Consider the following 19177-nt stretch of genomic DNA (forward strand, 5'->3'; position numbering starts at 1 on the left):
GGGGGCAGGAAGTGGTCCTTCCCCACGTGGGGCCGGGGCCTCGGGCTCGCTATTCTGGGCTCACACCCTGCAGATCTGCAGCGGTAGCTGGAGGTCAGCTCCCAAGGGGTGGGGAGCCGTGTCACCCTAGACCCGGACACTCCCCAGGACCCTGCCACCCGCCCACGCAGCCCCTGTGATTTCACCATGTGAACAGACAAAACCAGAGGGGACATAATGCACAAACATTTATTTACAAAAAGTCGAAGTTACATATGGTACAAGCTTTTTACACACAGTAGTTTAAACGGAATTCTTTTTATGTGTTTTTACTACCGGAAGGTAAAGAAAAGAATTTAATAAACTAATCATTTTTGCTATTTTTATACAAAGTGACAGGTCATGCACATTTTTTTTAAAGTTTTAAAATCTTTTGCTAAGTGCAAATACTAGATTCCTCTCTCCAGTTTAAGGCAAGTAGAACGGGACTGTCGCCGGGCAGTCTCTCGTCTGGGGGAGCAAACACTGTGGCCCAGAGAAGGGAGGTGTCAGGCTGCCTCTGGGATTCCTGCCTGTCCCCGAGACCGGCTGACCTCTGGGGGTTTCCTGTCATCACACCTTGCAGCCACTTGCCGGCCCGTCATAAGGGCCTGCTTTCCCCCAAACCATCACTAGTGCAGACTGCTTCTCAAGAAACCTGGGGTCCTCTGGGACACAGGCACCTAGAGGGACACTTCGCGGACAGGTGGGGACTCACGCTAGTGTCAGAACTTGTGGCAATGACCTTCCCCCAAACACCAATCGGGCTCCTGCAGACAGGTGAGCCACTCCACAGTCCAGCTCGAGGAGAACGTTAGAAACCAGGCACCCTCAGTTCAGAACAGCAGGAATGGATCCCTAACAGCTGCATATGGTGACAAACAGCCAAGAATTCATCTCAAAGCAACGTCCTGCTTGGCCTTGGGAGGAACCAGTTATTCTGGTCTCTCCCCCTCTGTGCCAGCACCTCCCATGCCAGGTTCTGGTGGACTTGCTGGATGGCGGTGTCAGGGGCAGGCCACCCACCCGGAGCCCCCTTCCCTGGGCTAGAGGGCACAGGGGGGCTGGCTCATTCCCTCCTTGGATGAATTGGCTCAGGGAGCCTAGAACATTCTGGTGTGTCCTGGGGTCACCCTCCCCATTTAGTGGGATGTCTGCTAGAAGCTCACTGCTCTGAGACCCTCCCTTGGGGATGCACAGAGAACATGTTTTTAAGGTACTTCAATCCTGTCACCTGTCACCCTTGGCACAGCTCTCCCAAGGCACAGTCGTTCAGGCTACCAGCAAGGCAGAGGCAGCCTGACAGGGGCTCCCGGCGGCGCAGACCTCTCCTCGTGCGCCCCGATGACGGTCTGCGAAGCCCTCACCTGGAGGAAGCGCAGGAGGAAGAATGGGCAACTTAGCAGATTTCTCCCCAATTTAACCCTTGAAATACAGGAGACAGTGATGGCGGTGGATGACCCTGGGGCACGGCCTGCATGGAGATGGGGGACCGGCCATTAGGCTCACCCTGCTGTCTGAGGTCTGTGCACACACGCTGGGAACCCCAAAGCCATCAGAGATATAGTGACGGCGACAGAGACCAACACTGGGGAGCCAGGCAGGGCCGCCCCCCACAGGGGCCTGTCTCTGCACGCGGGCGGGGTGGGAAGTGGCGCCCAGTGGTGAACAGGCAGGGCCCCCACGCTGGACTCCGCTGGTCTCAGGCGGAGCCAGCTCCGAGGATGGGTGCCGGTGTAGTCCGGGTCGTCTGTCCCCCTGCTGAAACCCATTGCCACCACCAGACCTCAGGGAGAAGGTGCTCACTGCCGGGCTGGTGGCGAAGGAGGCTTCCCGACAGCTGGGCTGCCCGGAAGGGCCACCAAACCTCTCAGGGCTGCTTCATAAAGATGTTCTGTCTGGCGAGCGTCAGGACCGTCCCGCCCTCACCGGCCGCCTGGTGTGGGTGACAGACTGGACTCTCCAGAGACTGAGCGAGAGAAACTCTAGTAGGCCACAGAAAACCCAGTAAGTTCAAAGCGAGTAAATGGCAAATATTTTAAACTACAAAACAGAACAGACAGCACGAGACAGCTCTCTGTGGTCTCAACTGAGTGGTCCAAGGAGAAAGACCCCTGGACAGTCACGGTGGTGGTGGCCTGGGGTTCTGGATTTGGGGGGACACGGCCCACAGCCTCCCCACCCTGAGCGGTGCTCCCAGGCCCGGGGACTCTGATGGCTCTGCCCCCACTTGATGGGACCAAGTGGCTTGGAGCAGCAGGGCGTACCTCTCTCTGGGTGGGCTGTGGTATTGGGGTGGGGGGTGACGGTGGGGAGGGAGAAGAGAGCCTGGCTTCCGGGACGTGGTCCAGGTGGCCTGGCTCTCTCCGAACTGTAGGAGTTGCTGCGTCAGTTTTACGACGCTTCAGGCTGCGCTGTGGTCAGGAAGGCCTACGTGGTTAGGGGAGACACTCTGTAGTCGGCCGGGGGAGGGGCAGAGGCAGACACCACCTTGGCCACGGCAGGGCCAGGACTAACCGCAGAGATGGGCCGCCCGGTGGGGAGGGTCCCTGCACTGGCCACTGGCACGGTGGGACACTCTGGGGAGGTTTCACTGCCCCCTTCTCTTTGGCCCCGTAAGTGCCAGGCTGGTCCTGTTACAGGTGCCAGGGGGCAGTGGCCCTTCCCAGGAAGGAGCAGGAACAAACCCAGCCCATCTTTCCGAGAGCCCGGTCCATCATGCCTATTTGACAGGCACGGCCCCGGGAGTGCGGCGGGCTCCCCGGACGAGACAAGGCCGCGGGCGGTCAGAAGCGGCGCCGTGGCTGGGGGCCGAAGTGCATGGGCAGGTTGTGCTCCAGCGGCACGTGGACGGGCGCGAAGTCATAGTTGACGCGCACGTTGGGCAGGGGGGGCACGTAGGGCGCCGGGACGGGGCCCATGTTGAGGGGGAAGTTGTTGAACACGGGCCGGACGGGCGGCAGAGGGAAGGGTGGGTGCACGAAGGCGTAGGGTGGGATCTGTGGCTGGTGCAGGTTCTGCGGGACGGGCCTCGGCAGGGCTTCGATCCGCTGGACTTTCTCTGGAGGCTTCTCCAAGGGGGGCCCGATGCGTTTGAAGGTGTTCTCTGAACAGGAAATGGGATTTAGTAGAGGAGACAACGAAAACCCACGGTGCCCGTGTGCGGGGCGGGGGCAGGCCTGCCCATCTCAACCTCCATCCTGCCTGCCCCAAGCAGGAGGCTGAGGGCCTCGAGAACGAGGCGAGGCCAGGAATATCTGACCTTCAGCGTCATTCTTAACCATGGACACGGGAGGGTGGCCAGGCCACAGTAAGGCCGATTAACGTGTACATCCACCTCCCGCCCCTGCTGTCTGAGCGAGTGTTGATTCGGTGATCACTCTGGAAGGTGGAGGATCGACTGAGCTCAGAACAAGTGGAGCTTCTGTGAGCGCCTTTCCTTCGGAGCTAGGGGCTGGACGGCCACTCCCAGAAACTCCCTTTCTTCTCTTTGTGACCTCAGAGAGGCCAGGGTGGGCCCACCGTCTTTTTGGTCTGGCGTGGGTTCCTTCTGTCTGCCTCCTAAGCCCAAACCCACCCTTGGCACCCCCTGATCGAGGGCATGCGGGAACCCTCCTATGTTCCCGCAAGCAGCTGGGGGCCCGGGCAGAGCGTGTCAGCGGCCGCCCGAGGGCCAGCTGTGGAGGTCCCCCCGCCCCTGTGCACATGGACCGGGCCTGGCGTGGGGCCCGTGCCGGGGGAGCGCTTGCCTCCGTTCTTTCTCTTCTGCTCTTCTTCAGCCTCCTTCTGGATCTCCTCAATTAGCTTCTCATCGTCTTCCTAGAAGAATAACAAGAGGGTGAGCTTGCTCCCAATCGGCTCCTTGCAGCAGCACAGAGACCCCGCTGGGATCCGGGGGAGGCCAGCTCACGGTCAGTCAGCACCACTCACTGCCACACCCCAAGGGTCTCCTTGCTCCATCAGTGGGTGCTGCCGCCGCCACGGGGAAGCCCACCTGGAAGGCCTAGGGCGGGGCCGAGAGCCGCTTTTTTGTTCGGTCACCTGTAAGGCAAACAGACGAAGGACTCTCCGCAGCTCGGGGGCGGGTGGACCGATAACCCAAGGGCTTGGGAAGGGGGCGAGCGTGGCTGGGCCGAGCCCGAGGAGTTTCAGATCCGGTCATGAACTCCGAGCGCGGCAGCCCTTCTGTACAGAGCCTGACGGTCTTGCCGATTCCCTGACCGCAGGTGGATGAATCCTCGGGCCGGCAGAGCCCTGAAGCTGGCGGGCTGCAGAGGCCGGACTGCTTGCCGCCACTGGAACGGCGGCTGGGGGTGGGGCTCGCACGTGGGAGGAAGGGCACAGCAGTTTTTGAGCATGATGAACGGAGTGGCGTATCATCAAATGCATGGGTTTGAACGGAATGAACTTGGTTCCTAGGGTCTCCCGGCTGCTTCTCCACGAGTCAGGTACAGTCAAGTTGGGAAGAAGTGTAAGGAGGGCACTGGTGCCCACTATGGGGGCAGGAAAGCAGAGGAAACCGCAGCACTCGGGAAGCGTGTCCTAGACCAGGCACCAAGCCTCCCCCGTGGCCAGGTGTATCCTGGGTTGGAGAGATCTCAGCGATCGCTTTGGATTTTTCATGCTGATCCGAGGCTCTGACCGATTAAACACTGCGTGTTTACTTAGCACATTCATGTCACAGCCAGGACAGCACTGGGTGATTTCACCAGCTACGAACCCTCAAAGATTTGAGAGTCGGGAAGATCACTCCATCAGTGTGTACCAGATACCTCCTAGTGTTAGACATCGTTCTTAGTGCTGAAACTTCTGATCAACAACGAGACTAAAAGTCACACTGCTGGAATGACTAAATAGTTACATCATATATTCCCTTCAGTAGATAAAACATTTTAGGACAGAGTCACAGGAGTCCGTGTGCTCTGTGGGCAATCGTGAGAGGCCCTATTAAATTCACTCACACTCTCCCACCCTCCGATGCTGAACGGCGGACCGAACTCAACGGTCTCGAGATTCTTTCCAATTCTGACATTTGGGAATTTTTAACATACGACCGAATGTTTTTCAGCCTCATCCTGCCAGGTGTTCTGAGCAAAGCAAGAGAAAGAGGAGAGGTAACAAAGGTGAAGTTCCCATCACGCCCGTCGTCAGAAGCTGCCAGGTGCTCGTGCATATCAGAGAATCGTCCGACCCGGAGGAACCCTCACGGCATCATGTCCGGCTCCCCGGTAACACCCACACACACACACAAATTCTCCATAAAAACCCGAAGACATGGTCATCTAGGCTCTTTGTGAACACTCCAAAGCAGGGAACTTAGTACGCTACAAAGTAACCACTGAGCTAACCCACACAGAGGGCTCCACAACAGAGTTCAGTGGGCACAATTTGAAGGTTTCTGTGTGACTGTAAAAATAAACTCTACCAATTACCTACATTAGGAGCTGACACACCTCTTAATTTTGGTGCCAGTGCAAGGCCCATGAAAAAAAGATTTTTAATCTAAGAAAAAAGAAAAAAAACCCAAAAAAACAGAGAGCAAGTGATCCAGAAAACACAAATGGAAGGGCAGCCACCGAGCGGCTGGGAGCAGGTTCTCGAACATCCGAGTCTCCACACCTCATCTGTAAAGTGGGCTGTTGTAAGGACTGAGTGAGCACCAAGTGTGTAAAGGACTTGGCACAAAGCTCTCACTACTAAAGGCAGAGAGGTCACGAAAAATGGCAGAAATAAAGATTTTCAGAAGGATGAAAAGTGTCAAGAGAAAGTGGTAGAGCCTGGGAGATGCCCTCAACACTTCTCTCCGTGGTTTCTTTGTGGTGGCTTCTTCGTGGTACAAGTGACAGGCTTCCTGACTGTATTTACTACAACCACTGAGCAAACTGCCAGTTGCACCTAGAACAGGGGTCAGATGGTTCAGATTTCAACTTCCTCCAACTGGCTGGGAGTCATAGGACACTGTGTTTAGAAACTAAGAACTAAAATGCATTTCAATTAATGTGTTTTTTTTTTTTAAACTTAAAAAAATGTTTATTTCTTTATTTTGAGAGAGAGCAAGCAGGGGGAGGAACAGAGAGAGGGAGAGAGAAAATCTCAAGCTGGCTCCAATGCTGTCAGCCAGAGCCTAATGCAGGGCTTGATCCCATGAACAGAAATCAAGGGTTGGACACTTAACCGACTGAAGCACTTAGGCGCCCCTCAATAAATGTATTTTTAAAATCACAATTTTTTGGGGTTGGGGAGGTACCGGGGTGGCTCAGTTAAGTGTCTGACTTCAGCTCAGGTCATGATCTCGTGGTTCATGAGTTTGAGCCCCGCATCGGGCTCTGTGGTGACAGCTCAGAGCCTCGAGCCTGCTTCAGATCCTGTTTCCCTTTCTCTGTGCCCCTCCCCTGCTCACACTCTGTCTCTCTCTCCGTCTCTCAAAAAAAAAAAAAACAAAAAAAAAAAACAAAAAAATTAAAATTTCGTTTTTAGCCAAACATGTTAGATTCTAAGGGGGAGTTCCTTCCCAAGCAGTTTCCCTTAATCATTTAAAGCTCCTCTGGGGCGCCTGAGTGGCTCAGTCGGCTGAGTGTCAAACTTCAGCTCAGGTCATGATCTCACAGTCCATGAGTTCGAGCCCCACATCAGGCTCTGTGCTGACAGCTTGGAACCTGGAGCCTCCTTCGGATTCTGTGTCTCCCTCTCTCTCTGCTCCTGACTCACTTGTGCTCTGTCTCTCTCTGTTTCAAAAATAAATAAGAACATTAAAAAAAAAAAATAAAGCTCCTCAGATCAAGGGGCGCCTGCCTGGGTGGCTCAGTCGGTTGAGCATCCGACTTCAGCTCAGGCCATGATCTCGTGGTTCGTGGGATCGAGCCCCACATCGGGCTCTGTGCTGACAGCTCAGAGCCTGGAACCTGCTTCAGATTCTGTGTCTCCTTCTCTCTCTGCCCCTTCCCCGGTCATGCTCTCTCTCTCAAAAATAAACATAAAAGATGCTCAGGAGTAAAGGCAGACATTATCATATACTCTTAAAAAAAATGGCAAATCTTACTTTATATGTATTTTACCATAACTTAAAACATGAAGACTGGTCCCCTTGGGTTTGGGCTGAGTGACAGATGGGCTTCTATGAGACCTTTCTGGAGGGAGTTCCCTTGGGACACACTGTAGGCACCCTGAGTGTCATCATTCACGGTGAACCAGGATACTCTCCACTCTGCAAATCTAGGACACGCCTAGGCTGCTGGAAGTGGGGAACAATAGGAGGAAAGAAGATGAGAAGGCCGGGTGCAGGGGCTGGGTCACAGAAGGAACTGACCTCCAGCACCCCCGGAAGGGGATGAGTCACCCACAGGAAATCCAGGCGTGCCGGAGCGGCCACCACGGCCAATTTTATCTTCCAGCAGCACTGGCTTCCTAACGGACAGGCACCGGGCGTGATAGGAAGAACTCCAGTTCTGGGGCTCCACAGAGCTGGGCTGGGGGACCCCATCAGCCTCCACAACCTCACCTGGAGCCTATCTGCAGCAGGTTTACCGTGAGAAGCAAATGATCTCTTCTTACAAAGTCCCAAGCACAGTGACAGCAAGAATGGAAGTTAACATTTACCGGGGGCCTCACTACGTGCCAGCTCCTACCGCGAGCACCACACAGACCCGGATCTGCGTAACAACTCCACCAGTCAGGTCCGATTAATGAATCCCCACGTTACAGATGAGGCAACTGAGACTCAGTGAGGTTCAAACCCAGGCCTTCCGGCTCCAAGGCTGGAGCTCTTAACCTCCTAAACCACGGGTTTCTGAACTGGAGCTTCTGGAGCAGTGTGACTGCAGGGCCCCTGGAACTCTGCCTGCCCTGCCCCAAGCACTGTCACAGGCGAGTACTTTCAGGCCCTGCTTTGTTCTAGAGAGAGTGCATCTCACCCTCCTTGAAATACAAGAAGGCTTCTTCTCTCTGGGATGGGCAGAACTCCGAAATCTCCTTTTTCTCCACTAAATACAAGAAAATAGGGCAAAACAAAACACCTCCATTCAAGCAGACGAACAGCCAATACAGCAGAGCATCACTTCCCTGGAAATTTTTAGGGAATTCGCATTCTTGGTCAGCTCACCCAAAAGTGCATGTACCATGCCTTAAAAATAGTTCATCTGAGGGGTGCCAGGCCGCATGGCTCAGATGGTTAGGGGTCTGACTCTTGGTTTCGGCACAGGTCATGATCTCACGGTTTGGTTTGTGAGTTTGAGCTCCGCATCAGGATCTGTGCCATGTGGAGCCTGTTTGGGATTCTCTCTGCCCCTCCCCCTCCTCGTGCTCTCTCAAAATAAATAAATAGACTTAAAAAAGGCCCATCTGACAGTCTCTGACTGGCTTCCCCGGCACTTGGCCTTTGAGACAAAGCTGGCAGGTCCCTCTCATCCAGACAGGAGCTTGGGGGCCCAAAAACCTCATCTCTTGAGCCAGAAACCCAAGGTGCAGGCCAGGCTCTACCATGAGGCCCAAGAGGACTTACTGGCTCATGGTAGTCGGGTCTCCTGTCGCCTCTGACTGAGCTGTTGTTCTTAGCCCATTTCAAGAGTGGGAACACACACTTCCAAATTTCCCTGACATGCTTTTCTTGTGAGGCTACTAAGTTTCTTGCACATCACAGAGTCCCACGGAATTTTCTCTTTCTGCCACACAAAAAAACAGTGTTTTTGATTCTTATACACATTAAAGCAATTATGGGGAAAAAAAGTTTAATAAAACACAAATAAAAAAGTCACCAGTAATTTCTCTCCAGAGAGAACTCCTGGGAATATTTGGCCTGCTTCCCATTGGTTGTTTTTGTATCCACATCTCACTCAGAAAAGCCCCGAGGTTCTCTTCTGGAAAGTCGTGCTCTGCACATTCAGGTCCCACCTCCCCGTGCGTACCTGCTCTAGTTCACACCCGCTCCCTAGGTGTCTCTCCCTGCCACCCCAGTCTGCCAGAGACTCTACCCCTTTGAGGATGCAGTCACGTGCCGAAGGTCGCAGGGTCATGAGACGTGAAATCGGGACCAGGCAGAGACCAGCTGCTCCTTCTGGGCCGACAGCCTCCAGGGGTGCCTGGGCAGTTCTGGGCTCTGCAGGTGGCCACAGGCCGCAGACCTCAGGAGCGGGCGGTCAGGGCCCCTTCATCGGCCCCTGAGACCTGAGCTCCTCTCCGCACCCCACCCGCGCGGGCCTGTCAGGAACTGCGGGAGGAACAGATGGCTCTGTCACAGTCACCGCATCGGACACCCCGACAGGCTTTAGTGAATGGCCACCAAGGGCGCCACGTCCCCCAGGACTCCTCCATCTGGCCTCTGGCACGGGCTTTAAGATGGATCCAGCAGGCCTGAATTCCATTCTCTGTACGCTTTCTGGCTCCTCCTCATCGGGGTGAAAATTTTTACACAGATCCACGGAATGTGCATACGAGCGAGGCTAGGCTGAAACAGGAGGGAGTGGACACCAGTCCATGGTCAAGATGTCCCAGGACGGGCGGGTCTCAAAAGGCCGAGTATAACGAAACACCGGGCTCGGTGGAAGAGAACCATCCAAAAAATTCCTCTGGCTGCCCACGGCCACTCTGGGAGGGGAGCCCACAAAGCACGACCAGACACGCGGAGGACTGCGAAGGGAACAGGCACAGCGCCTACAGTGGTCCGGCACACCCCAAATGCAGTGCCGAGGCTCAAGGAACAAAGCGGAATGAGGCATGGAGTCTCACCGCCCGGCAGATCTGGAAGAATACTTTAAAAGAAGAAACGAGTGGGCCGCATCTTAACAGGAAGGTTTTACTTCCTTTCCCCGAATTCCTTTGAGCTCAGCAGGACACAAAGTGCCGGCCTGACTTGCAGGCCTCGGACACGCCTGTTTCACATGGAGGCAGCGGGGAGCACGGCGAGGGCACGAGGCCGACGGCAGGGGCCCGGTTTCTCCAAACACACACTCGGCCCGGCGGTCGCTGACAGGAAGTGAGGCAGAATTCACCAGAGAGGTTTTAATTAAGAAAGAAAAAGGCGCCCAAATCCCGACTCCTTAAACTGCGCCTCAACAACGAAGCTCCACAGCTCTCCCTGAGCAGCAGAGTCTGGACAGACAGGAGGCTGTTTCTGTCAATCAGAGACTGCCGAGATCGCCAGCACAGGCTGGAGGTCCCTAAAATAGATGTGTGAGCGCTTGGCCCCAGGCTGCTCTTGCCAAAGCTTTGAAAAGTCCCTCTGGGCCGGTTTTGTTCAGCATTTCTGATCACCATGGCCGGCCGCCCGCTTGCCTGCTGTCCAGCCTCCTGTGACCACGGAGGGAGGGTGGGTGACTTTTCTTCTTCATTTAACTTTTCCTCCCCTTAAAAAGGTGACTGGGAATCGCAAGTCAACTGCTGCTTCCCTCCTGCGATTCTGGGGGTGGGGTTGGGGCTGGGATCCAGGTCATGTGTGGCCACAGCTGTTGTTAATAAACTTGCAATGATTTCATAAAAGCCTTCCAAAGGGCTGAGGATTTAGTTTCAAATTGTTCCCAGATCGGCTGCAGATCGCCGAGCAACACCAGTCCCTAACCCCCCGCCCCAGCTGTCCCCCTGCAACAGGAAATTGGGGGGAGGAGGGGGAGGCCCAGCCCGGAGCGGCACATGCTGTGCAGCTGGGGTCTGGAATGGCGGGGCAGGGGGCCGGACAACGTGCTGGGGAGCAGAGACGGCCAGGCTCTCGGCGGGCTCAGGCCGCTATCTTGGGTCAGAGAGGCCCAGCACCCAAACACCTTTCTATCCAGAGCTCCCCACAGGGGCCCGGAGGCAGCATGGAATGTGACGTTTTGACTCTTGTCAGGGTCAAGTGCTCAGCCTGGGCCTGCTGGCATTCGCTGAAGACAACACATATCAGCTCTTTACTGGACTAAGTCATGCTGCTACCCTCCTTGGCAAAGTCTTCCCGTGATACCTAAACTTGATCAGGGACACTTTCAAGGTTTGGGGATGCCTGGCCCCCCCTTCTACCATTGGCAACTCGCTCATGGGGAAGGAGTCCAGTGATGGTCCTACACCTCTGTGGAGTCCCACCTGGTTCACTGGGCTCAGGGACCCCCATGGGCACCTTCTGATGAGCCCCCCAAAATTTGTGACCTCTGGCTCCAGGGTGAGGAGACTTCTGGAGTAAAAGGAGCTGACATCTGGTACAAGACCTGGGCTTGCACTCTGCTGTTACCAAGTGACCCGAATCTCATTCTCCTCACCTGTAGACCAGGTGAGGGGTGGGTCCTGTCCCCATGTTGTAACAGAACGGACAGTGTTTAAAAGGTGACTAGGAATAAAATGCTGAGGCTAGCTGTGGAAGCTGGGCTGAGGGGCAACAAGGGAGCTCACATTTCCATGTCTTTCTCTCTCGTACAACTCGCGGCTTGTGGGTTCGAGCCCCGTGTCGGACTCTGTGCTGGCAGCTCAGAGCCTGGAGTCTGCTCTCTCTCTGCCCCTCACCCGCTCACACTCTGTCCCTCTCTCAAAAATAAATAAACGTTAAGAAAAGTTTAAATTAAAAAAAAAGTTAAGGAAACATGGGTGCCTGGCTGGCTCAGTCGGTAGAGTGTGTACTCCTGATCTCAGGGTCATGAGTTCAAGCCCCACACTGGACGAGGAGCCTACTTTAAAAAAAAAAAAAAAAAAAAAGTTGTGCAGTATCCTCCATACACCAGACCCGGCAGGGGTTGGGCACTGGTCTAGTCGGGGTGGTGCTGGAACCACAGACGGGAGAAGCCAGGTGGGCGGCTTTAAGACGCCAAGAGAAAAAACAATCCAGGCTGGAGCCTGCGAGATACCGTTCACTGACCGTCATCTTGGTAAAAATGGGAGGACGCATCTGCCTTAGAGAATTAAATACATTAACACAGGTCAACATCAGGCTCAATTCGACGCAGGCTTGGGAAAAATAAACACGTCTCCTGACCAAATGGCTGGGTGGGAATGGTATCAAATTGTAAACTGGTTGTAAAAGCCCCAGAGTTTTATTTGAATTGAACAATCTTTACTTTCATATTAAAAAAATCAAGGAGGTTGTGAAAAACAATTCTGCGCAGTTTCTGGTAACCAAAATCCAAGACAAACACTGACTTTGTTTTTGCGTTTATAGACAAGAAGAGGGCTGTGAAGAATTTTGCCCCACTTCTGAATCCACACTGCCAGGTGACTGCCCTGCTGAACGCGGCTTCTGAGGAGACACACCTTCTAACTACTACCGCTCACTCAGCGCACACGGACAGGGAATGGTCAGCGTGTTTGGACGCAGTCAAGCCCCAGGGACCCTCGCTGCTGCAAAATAATGTCTGCTCACTTATGTGTGGCCATGTGGCTTTGCATCCTGCCCCCCAGTTAGAAAACTGTAGTTGGCTTCTCTTTCCTTACTGAAAAGACATCTTGTTTTTCAAGACTCGTGGTTCAGTGTTGCTGGCTTCTTGTTGATAACGAGCAGAGAAGGAAAGTTACATTCCCCGTTTCAGCTCTCATATGGAGTTCATTCGGGTTCCCAAGCAATCTCTGGTCATTAAGGGAGAAAACCACCAAGGGACATAGAGACTCTTCCCGGCCTCGCTGGTTAATTAAGCTGGAGAAAAGGCTTGGATGACAGGGCACGCTTTGTTTCCCTGGACTTCTCAATGGCTTTGTGTTCTCAGAAGCCCCAACAGATGCTGGCTTGGAATCCAATCAGTCTCCTGGTGAGAATCAAGGAAACGGGGCTGATCCCAGATTTGATGGGAATGGGGCACATGGAACCAAATCTCTGGCTGTAGCTGCCCGAGGAGATCGGAGGAGTTTGTATTTGCCTGACCTTCCTTTTGAACTTTATTCTGAGCAAATACAGAACCTTTCTCAGGGCAGAAGATGACAGTTCGACAAGAAACAAGGGGGCAGTCGCACGCCGTGGCACCCAAACAAGGTAACAGAACACAAGAAACCTTTAACCAATTCCAGGCGTAGGACCAAAAAAGAGGTGGGAGAAGGAACAAGAACAAGCGTGAGGAGAAAGGGAAAACTGTGCAGGCTGAGGACAGGCCAGCCAGCCGAACACCCTCTCGTGTGTGACTCTACCTGGCGCTGTTTCCGGAGAGACGACGCAGAGCAGGGAGCACTTAGTGGGAGTTGTAGCTGAAGAGAAAGAATCCTATTTCCTGGGACGCCTAGTTGGCTCAGTCGGTTTAAGCATCTGACTCTTGGTTTTGGCTCAGGTCATGATCTTACGGTTCGTGGGATTGAGCCCTGTGTCAGGCTCTGTGCTGAGAGCATGGAGCCTGCTTGGGATTCTCTCTCTCCTGCCTTTTCTGCCCCTCCCCCGCTCTCCCTTTCTCTTAAAATAAATAAACTTAAAAGAAAAAATCCTATTTCCTCACATAGTTCCCCCAGTTTGCTAAGCTGCATGGCACTGAGGAAGCAGGTCAGCAGAAATGCCAGGTCCCGGGAAGGTTCGTCCCCAGAGGCCCCGCGGATCACCTTAGTGAGCCCGTGTCACTGAGGGCCACACCTCCCTCCACTCCATCAAACCAACACCAGAAGGATGACCTATTTACAAAGTCTGCCCTTCCTTTGGTGATGGGGGGTGGGAGTGGGTGGCGGGGAGGAAGGCTTGCTAACAGTCTCAGTCACAGAGCTGTGGAGTGAGAGCGATTTCTGGGTCCCTCAGCCCAATTTTCTGCCCAGTGAGGTTGTTCCTGACACGCACACACCTGGTTTCCATATACGACTCCTTGCTTTTCAAAACTGGTCGCTCCAAGGATTATGGGTAGGCCAGGAGAATGCTCTGTTGTGGCTGTCGCACAGGGGCCGGCCTGTTACCGACACCTCCTCTTGTCAGGCACATTGGAGATGTTCTGCAGCAGGGGTCAAGTCTGCTGGCTGACAAGGCGTTTCCTTTGGCTTATAAAGTGCTAGTTTAAACTGTGTTTTAAAGATACTTGGATTAAGGGCTAATCTTTAACAATCAGGAGAGATCATATTAAAGTACAGATTTCTACCTTCTCTGGAGAATGTGAAGCCATGGCTAAGTAACTAGGAGTAAAATCTCACTTGGCAACAATCTGTGGGGGCCGAGGGGCAGCCTTAGATGGACGCTTATACCCTCTCCTGTTTGCCACAGTCCCCACCACACCCTACGGCCCCAGACCTGGCCCCACTTGACATTCACCAATCATTTATGTTACTATTGCCCCTGCGGTAACCTGGGTCCGTGATCCCAGCTACATGCTGTTGGGTGTCCTATGTGTAGATCTTTCCATGTTTTTCTTCCACCATGTTTTAAAATATAGCTATATAGCATCTTTTTTTTTTTTTTTAATTTTTTTTTTTCAACGTTTATTTATTTTTGGGACAGAGAGAGACAGTGCATGAACGGGGGAGGGGCAGAGAGAGAGGGAAACACAGAATCGGAAACAGGCTCCAGGCTCTGAGCCATCAGCCCAGAGCCCGACACGGGGCTCGAACTCCCGGACCGCGAGATCGTGACCTGGCTGAAGTCGGACGCTTAACCGACTGCGCCACCCAGGCGCCCCTCATCTTATTAATGCAGTATATATTACCTGGATATTTAAGTTAAAAAAAAAATGTATACATATAGCATCGCTTAAAAAAATTTTTTTTAAGTAAACTCTACCCCCAATGTGGGCCTCGAACTGAGATCAAGAGTCACATGCTCTACTGACTGAGCCAGCTAGGCGCCCCAGCATCACTTTTTATAGCTGTGTACTCTCCTAATACCAGCATCCCACTCTCGGGCTGTTCGCTGCTGTACTTAACATGTGATGAAAAAATAAAATTCTATCTTGTCTAATCCACTGCTGTTTTTGGACTTCCGTGAGTCACAGCCAAATTGATCCTTATTAACAGAGGGATGTTTATTGATTTCTTATTGAGTCGTATTACTCATTACATATATATATTTTTTAAGGTTTATTCATTTTTCAGAGACAGAGAGACAGAGGGTGAGTGGGGGAGGGGCAGAGAGAGAGAGGAAGACGCAGAATCCAAAGCAAGTTCCAGGCTTTGAACTGTCAGCACAGAGCCCGACTCGGGGCCTGAATTCACGGACGGTGAGATCATGACCTGAGCTGAAGTCGGACGCTTAACCGACTGAGCCACCCAGGTGCCCGTGTCATTACATTTTACTATTCATCTGTATCATATGTGTGTTACAACGATTTCCCCCAGTTTTTCATTTAACTTTATCTTTGTTTACGATGTCTTTTGCCAAAGAGGATTTAAGTAATTTTAGTCTGGCCTCGATATGCCACTAAGAAGGATCTTCGCACTTAGGGGATGATAGAAGTCATTTTCTCTTGTTTTCTTGAAGTATTTCCAAATAGCCCAGTGCCCCAAAAGAGCTGCTGAAGGTTTCTCTTGCCACATGGTAGCCAGTGTGATCTTGAACACTTACATTAGGCCAAGTCACCCCCCCATGTAAGCCCTGCAGCAGCTCCCACTGTAGCTGGTGAGACACACGGCCTGGCTGTGCCTGCCTCCCTCACTTTCCTCCTCTCAGCCACCACCTGCACGATACACAGCCTTCTTTCTGGTCCCCAAATAGGCTGAATTCATTTGATTGCCTCCTCCTCAGGCAGGCCTCTCTGCAAATGCTGCCTCCGGGGGAGCCTGCACAGGTCACTCCACCTAAAGGCGGCCTAGCCTCCCTCTCCTGCGCTAGCCTTCTCTGTGGCATGACTCGTCAGTCCTGCGTAACACCAACTACACGAAGGACTCATCTCAGACTGTAAACTCCATGACGACGGGGCTTTTCTGTTCAGACTAGTCCTGGCAACATGGAGTAGTTAAGAAAAAAAGAACGGGTGCATCTACCATTTCTCCAAGTGATCTGAAAGGATATTTTCAGGGTTGTCTGGCTGGCTCACTTGGTACAGCATGATACTCTTGATCTTGGGGTTGTGAGTTCAAGCCCTACGTTGGGGGTAGAAATTACTTTATTTATTTCTTAATGTTTGTTTATTTTTGAGAGAGACAGGAAGAAAGAGGAAGGGGAGGGAGAGGGAGAGGGAGAGGGAGGGGGGAGGGAGGGAGTGAGGGAGGGAGAGAGAGAGAGAGAACGAACACGAGTTGGGGAGGGGCAGAAAGAAAAGGAGACACAGAATCTGAAGCACCATCCAGGCTCTGAGCTGTCAGCACAGAGTCTGACGCAGGGCTTGAACCTATGAACCACGAGATCATGACCTGAGCCGAAGCAGGAGGATTCACCCAGGCACCCCAAAGATTACTTTAAATAAGAACTTAAAAAAACCAAAACATAAAAACCAATATTTTTATCACATTAAATTCTCATTTAACGTGTTTCCGGTCTCTGTTTTGTCCTCTGGTCTAGTCTTGAGTCTACATGATTAGCGCAGCTTAGTAAAAATTAGTCTCATTAGAAGCAATTTTTCAAGGGAAAAAAACCATCCTACTGAGTTTAAATGGGAATCACAGCAAACGTCTAGATTCCGGATAGAAGTGCTGTCTTCCCTTAGAGGGGGAGGCGCGTCTCCACTCTCAGGCCGTCCTCACTGGCCCCAGGGAGTGCAGAAGAGCGGGCTGGCGCCCCCGGGGCTCTGGTGCACCTTCCTCAGGCCTTTTGTTTGCTCCACGCTTGCAGGGTTTTCACTGTTCTGCTCAATCTTTGTGGGAGAACAACTCTTGGCCCAGATCAGCTTATCACTGATTCAGAGTTTCAAACTTAGAACTCACTTTAAGAAGTGATACAGTTTATGTGAAAACTTACTTGAGAAGAAAGCATATTTTTCCATATGTTCAAGTCTCTTCATGTCTTTCAATATAGTTTTATAGTTTTCTTCGTATTTCTTGTTGAACCTAATCTCCTAATCTCTAGGATATTTTATGACTTGTATTGCTATATAATATGAATGACAGTGAATGACATTCTGTGTATTTATTTTGTATCTAGCCATCTTTGTATGGCTATGGCCTCTAATAGCTTTCCAGTTGATTATTTTGTCTTTTCTCAGGCTTAAAACGGTAGATTTAACTTTCTTCACTACATTTAAAAGTGCTTAGAACTGTGCCTGAAACACAGTGGATGTCCAGTAAACACCAGCAATTATGTTCTCTAACTTCTGCTCTCTTAGCTAACTGAACTGACGAGCAGTTCCAAAACAAAATAGTGGTGATGGTCTTATATTTGACCTTTGGTAATGCTTCTATGTATTTCACTATTAAAAACATGCTGAAGGACTATTCTGAAATATAGGATTTAAAAAAATCAACCTTCTATACTACTCTTTAAGCCTTAAGATAGATATTTGATTTTATTACATGTCTTTTACCATCTAAAGATATCATATGGTGAAGTGTATTAATAAAGCTCTCAGTATTAAACCATCTTTTGGATTTCTGGAACAATCTCACTTGGTTATAGTTTCTATTTGCTGATATTTTACTTAGAGAATTTATTATTTTTTAAAAAAAATTTTTTAACGTTTATTTATTTTTGAGACAGAGCATGAACAGGGGAGGGGCAGAGAGAGAGGGAGACACAAAATCTGAAACAGGCTCCAGCTCTGAGCCATCAGCACAGAGCCCGACGCGGGGCTGGAACTCACGACCATGAGATCATGACCTGAGTCGAAGTCAGACGCTCGACCGACTGAGCCACCCAGGCGCCCCGAGAATTTATTTTTATCTAAAGACAGAGCGAGCAAGCATGAGCAAGGGAGGGAGGAGGGGAGAGAATCTCAAGCTGGCTCCATACTCAGCATGGAGCCTGATGTGGGGCTCGATCCCATGACCCTGGGATCATGACCTGAGCCAAGATCAAGAGTTGGATGCTCAAATGACTGAGCCACCCAGGCGCCCCTTTATTTACAGAGTTTAAAACCTATATTAATGAGTTAGACGGATGTAATTTTCTTTTTTTAGGGTTATCTCTGTCAGGTTTTGGTATCAGCATTATGCTTTATACACAAATACGTAAAACTATCTTTACTTTTCTATGCTCTGGGATTTGTTTTAGATGGCACAGAAACATTTTATTCCCTGAAGGATTGTAAGACTCTGCCTATAAACTGGGCATGCTGCTTTCTTGAGGAGTTGCTTTTTAATTACTTTCTCATTTTTTCCCCGTGGTCATTGGTCTATGTAATTTCATATCTTTCCGGAAGTCCCAATGAGTTATGTGTATATAAAATCCCTTTTCAGTATGTCATCTTACCACGACTGCCCCCTACAAAGCAACAGGCAGCCATGCATTCACTTACGGTGGGGTCGGTCCAGAGAGAGCATCTCGAACACTCCTGGCAAGGAGCTCCCGGTGAGCGAGGATGCTGGCAGAAATGGTCATAGCCACTGATGGACACTCGACAGAGGTAGCACATTTGGGCGCCACAGCGGCAAGACATGCGGTTGCAGCCTTCGGATTTGATGAGGCCGGTCCCACACTTGTGGCACTTCCTGATGCGGGCCGCCGTCATTTTTTCCTCACTGAGAAGAGAACACATGAGAGGAGACAGCGGGGAAGATGACAGGAAGAGGAAAGCGCCGTGGCCACTAAGTCCGTTTTCCCACAGGGGACCGCCTAGCCCTTCTAGTGACACCCGGAGAGTGCAAAGAACCTCCGCTTTGGAGTCGATAACTACGTTCGGTTTATTAGTTATGTGACCCTGGGTAAATCCCACAACCGCTCGGAGACTCGGTTGCTTCATTTTTAAATTAGGAAAGCCCAGCTGCCTCCATCACGTTTTGAGGATTATTAGGTATGAATATCAAGTACCCTGGCACAGCACCTGGCACCAGCATTTGGAAACTGCTTATTCTGCTTGTTACAGGCCTAAAGCAGAGAAAACGCAAGGTCTTCCTAAATATGTGTTTTCTATAAACACAGCTGGTTCACGAAGAGCCAGTGGGCCTAAACCTGAGTTGCAGAGACACCTTCGGTTTTGAATACTTAGTGTGGGGTGGGGAGACACAGGTGGGGACAATCCAGCAACCAGTTCATAACCTCTTCCCGTTGACAGGGCCCATCTCCACGTCAAAATCCCACATCCCCAGACTCCCTCGTAGCGAGGGGATCTGCATGCACAGGAGTCGATCCTGGCCAACGGAAGCTACTTCTTTCCAGAAGCACTCTACCTGATCTGGAGAGGCAGGGGACTAGAGCCGAAACGACACATCTTGGCTCTCTGTCAAGAGCTGG

At 51.7% G+C, this 19177-nt stretch overlaps 1 protein-coding gene and 1 long non-coding RNA gene across 3 annotated transcripts in view; both read right to left on the reverse strand.

Moving 5' to 3' along the window:
• Positions 1 to 214: 214 nt before the first annotated feature.
• RNF216 (ring finger protein 216) overlaps positions 215 to 19177 on the reverse strand; it is a 143220-nt gene continuing 124257 nt past the window's right edge. For both annotated transcript variants that reach the window (XM_040455800.1, XM_040455801.1), the window contains exons 15-17: positions 18243 to 18465; positions 3768 to 3837; positions 215 to 3124 (exon numbers count right to left, since the gene is read on the reverse strand). In XM_040455800.1, the coding sequence (XP_040311734.1) occupies positions 2805 to 3124; positions 3768 to 3837; positions 18243 to 18465 (613 nt within the window). In that variant the 3' untranslated portion in view covers positions 215 to 2804. The remainder of the gene's footprint in view (positions 3125 to 3767; positions 3838 to 18242; positions 18466 to 19177) is intronic.
• On the reverse strand, positions 11485 to 17265 carry LOC121017541 (uncharacterized). The gene is made up of 3 exons (XR_005784810.1): positions 16321 to 17265; positions 15480 to 15486; positions 11485 to 11497 (listed from the first exon to the last, which is right to left on the reverse strand). It is a non-coding gene; the product is annotated as an uncharacterized LOC121017541 (long non-coding RNA).

This window comes from Herpailurus yagouaroundi, unplaced genomic scaffold, assembly GCF_014898765.1.
Source record: "Herpailurus yagouaroundi ecotype Mexico unplaced genomic scaffold, PumYag 216, whole genome shotgun sequence".
In the NCBI taxonomy this organism is placed as follows: domain Eukaryota; kingdom Metazoa; phylum Chordata; class Mammalia; order Carnivora; family Felidae; genus Herpailurus; species Herpailurus yagouaroundi.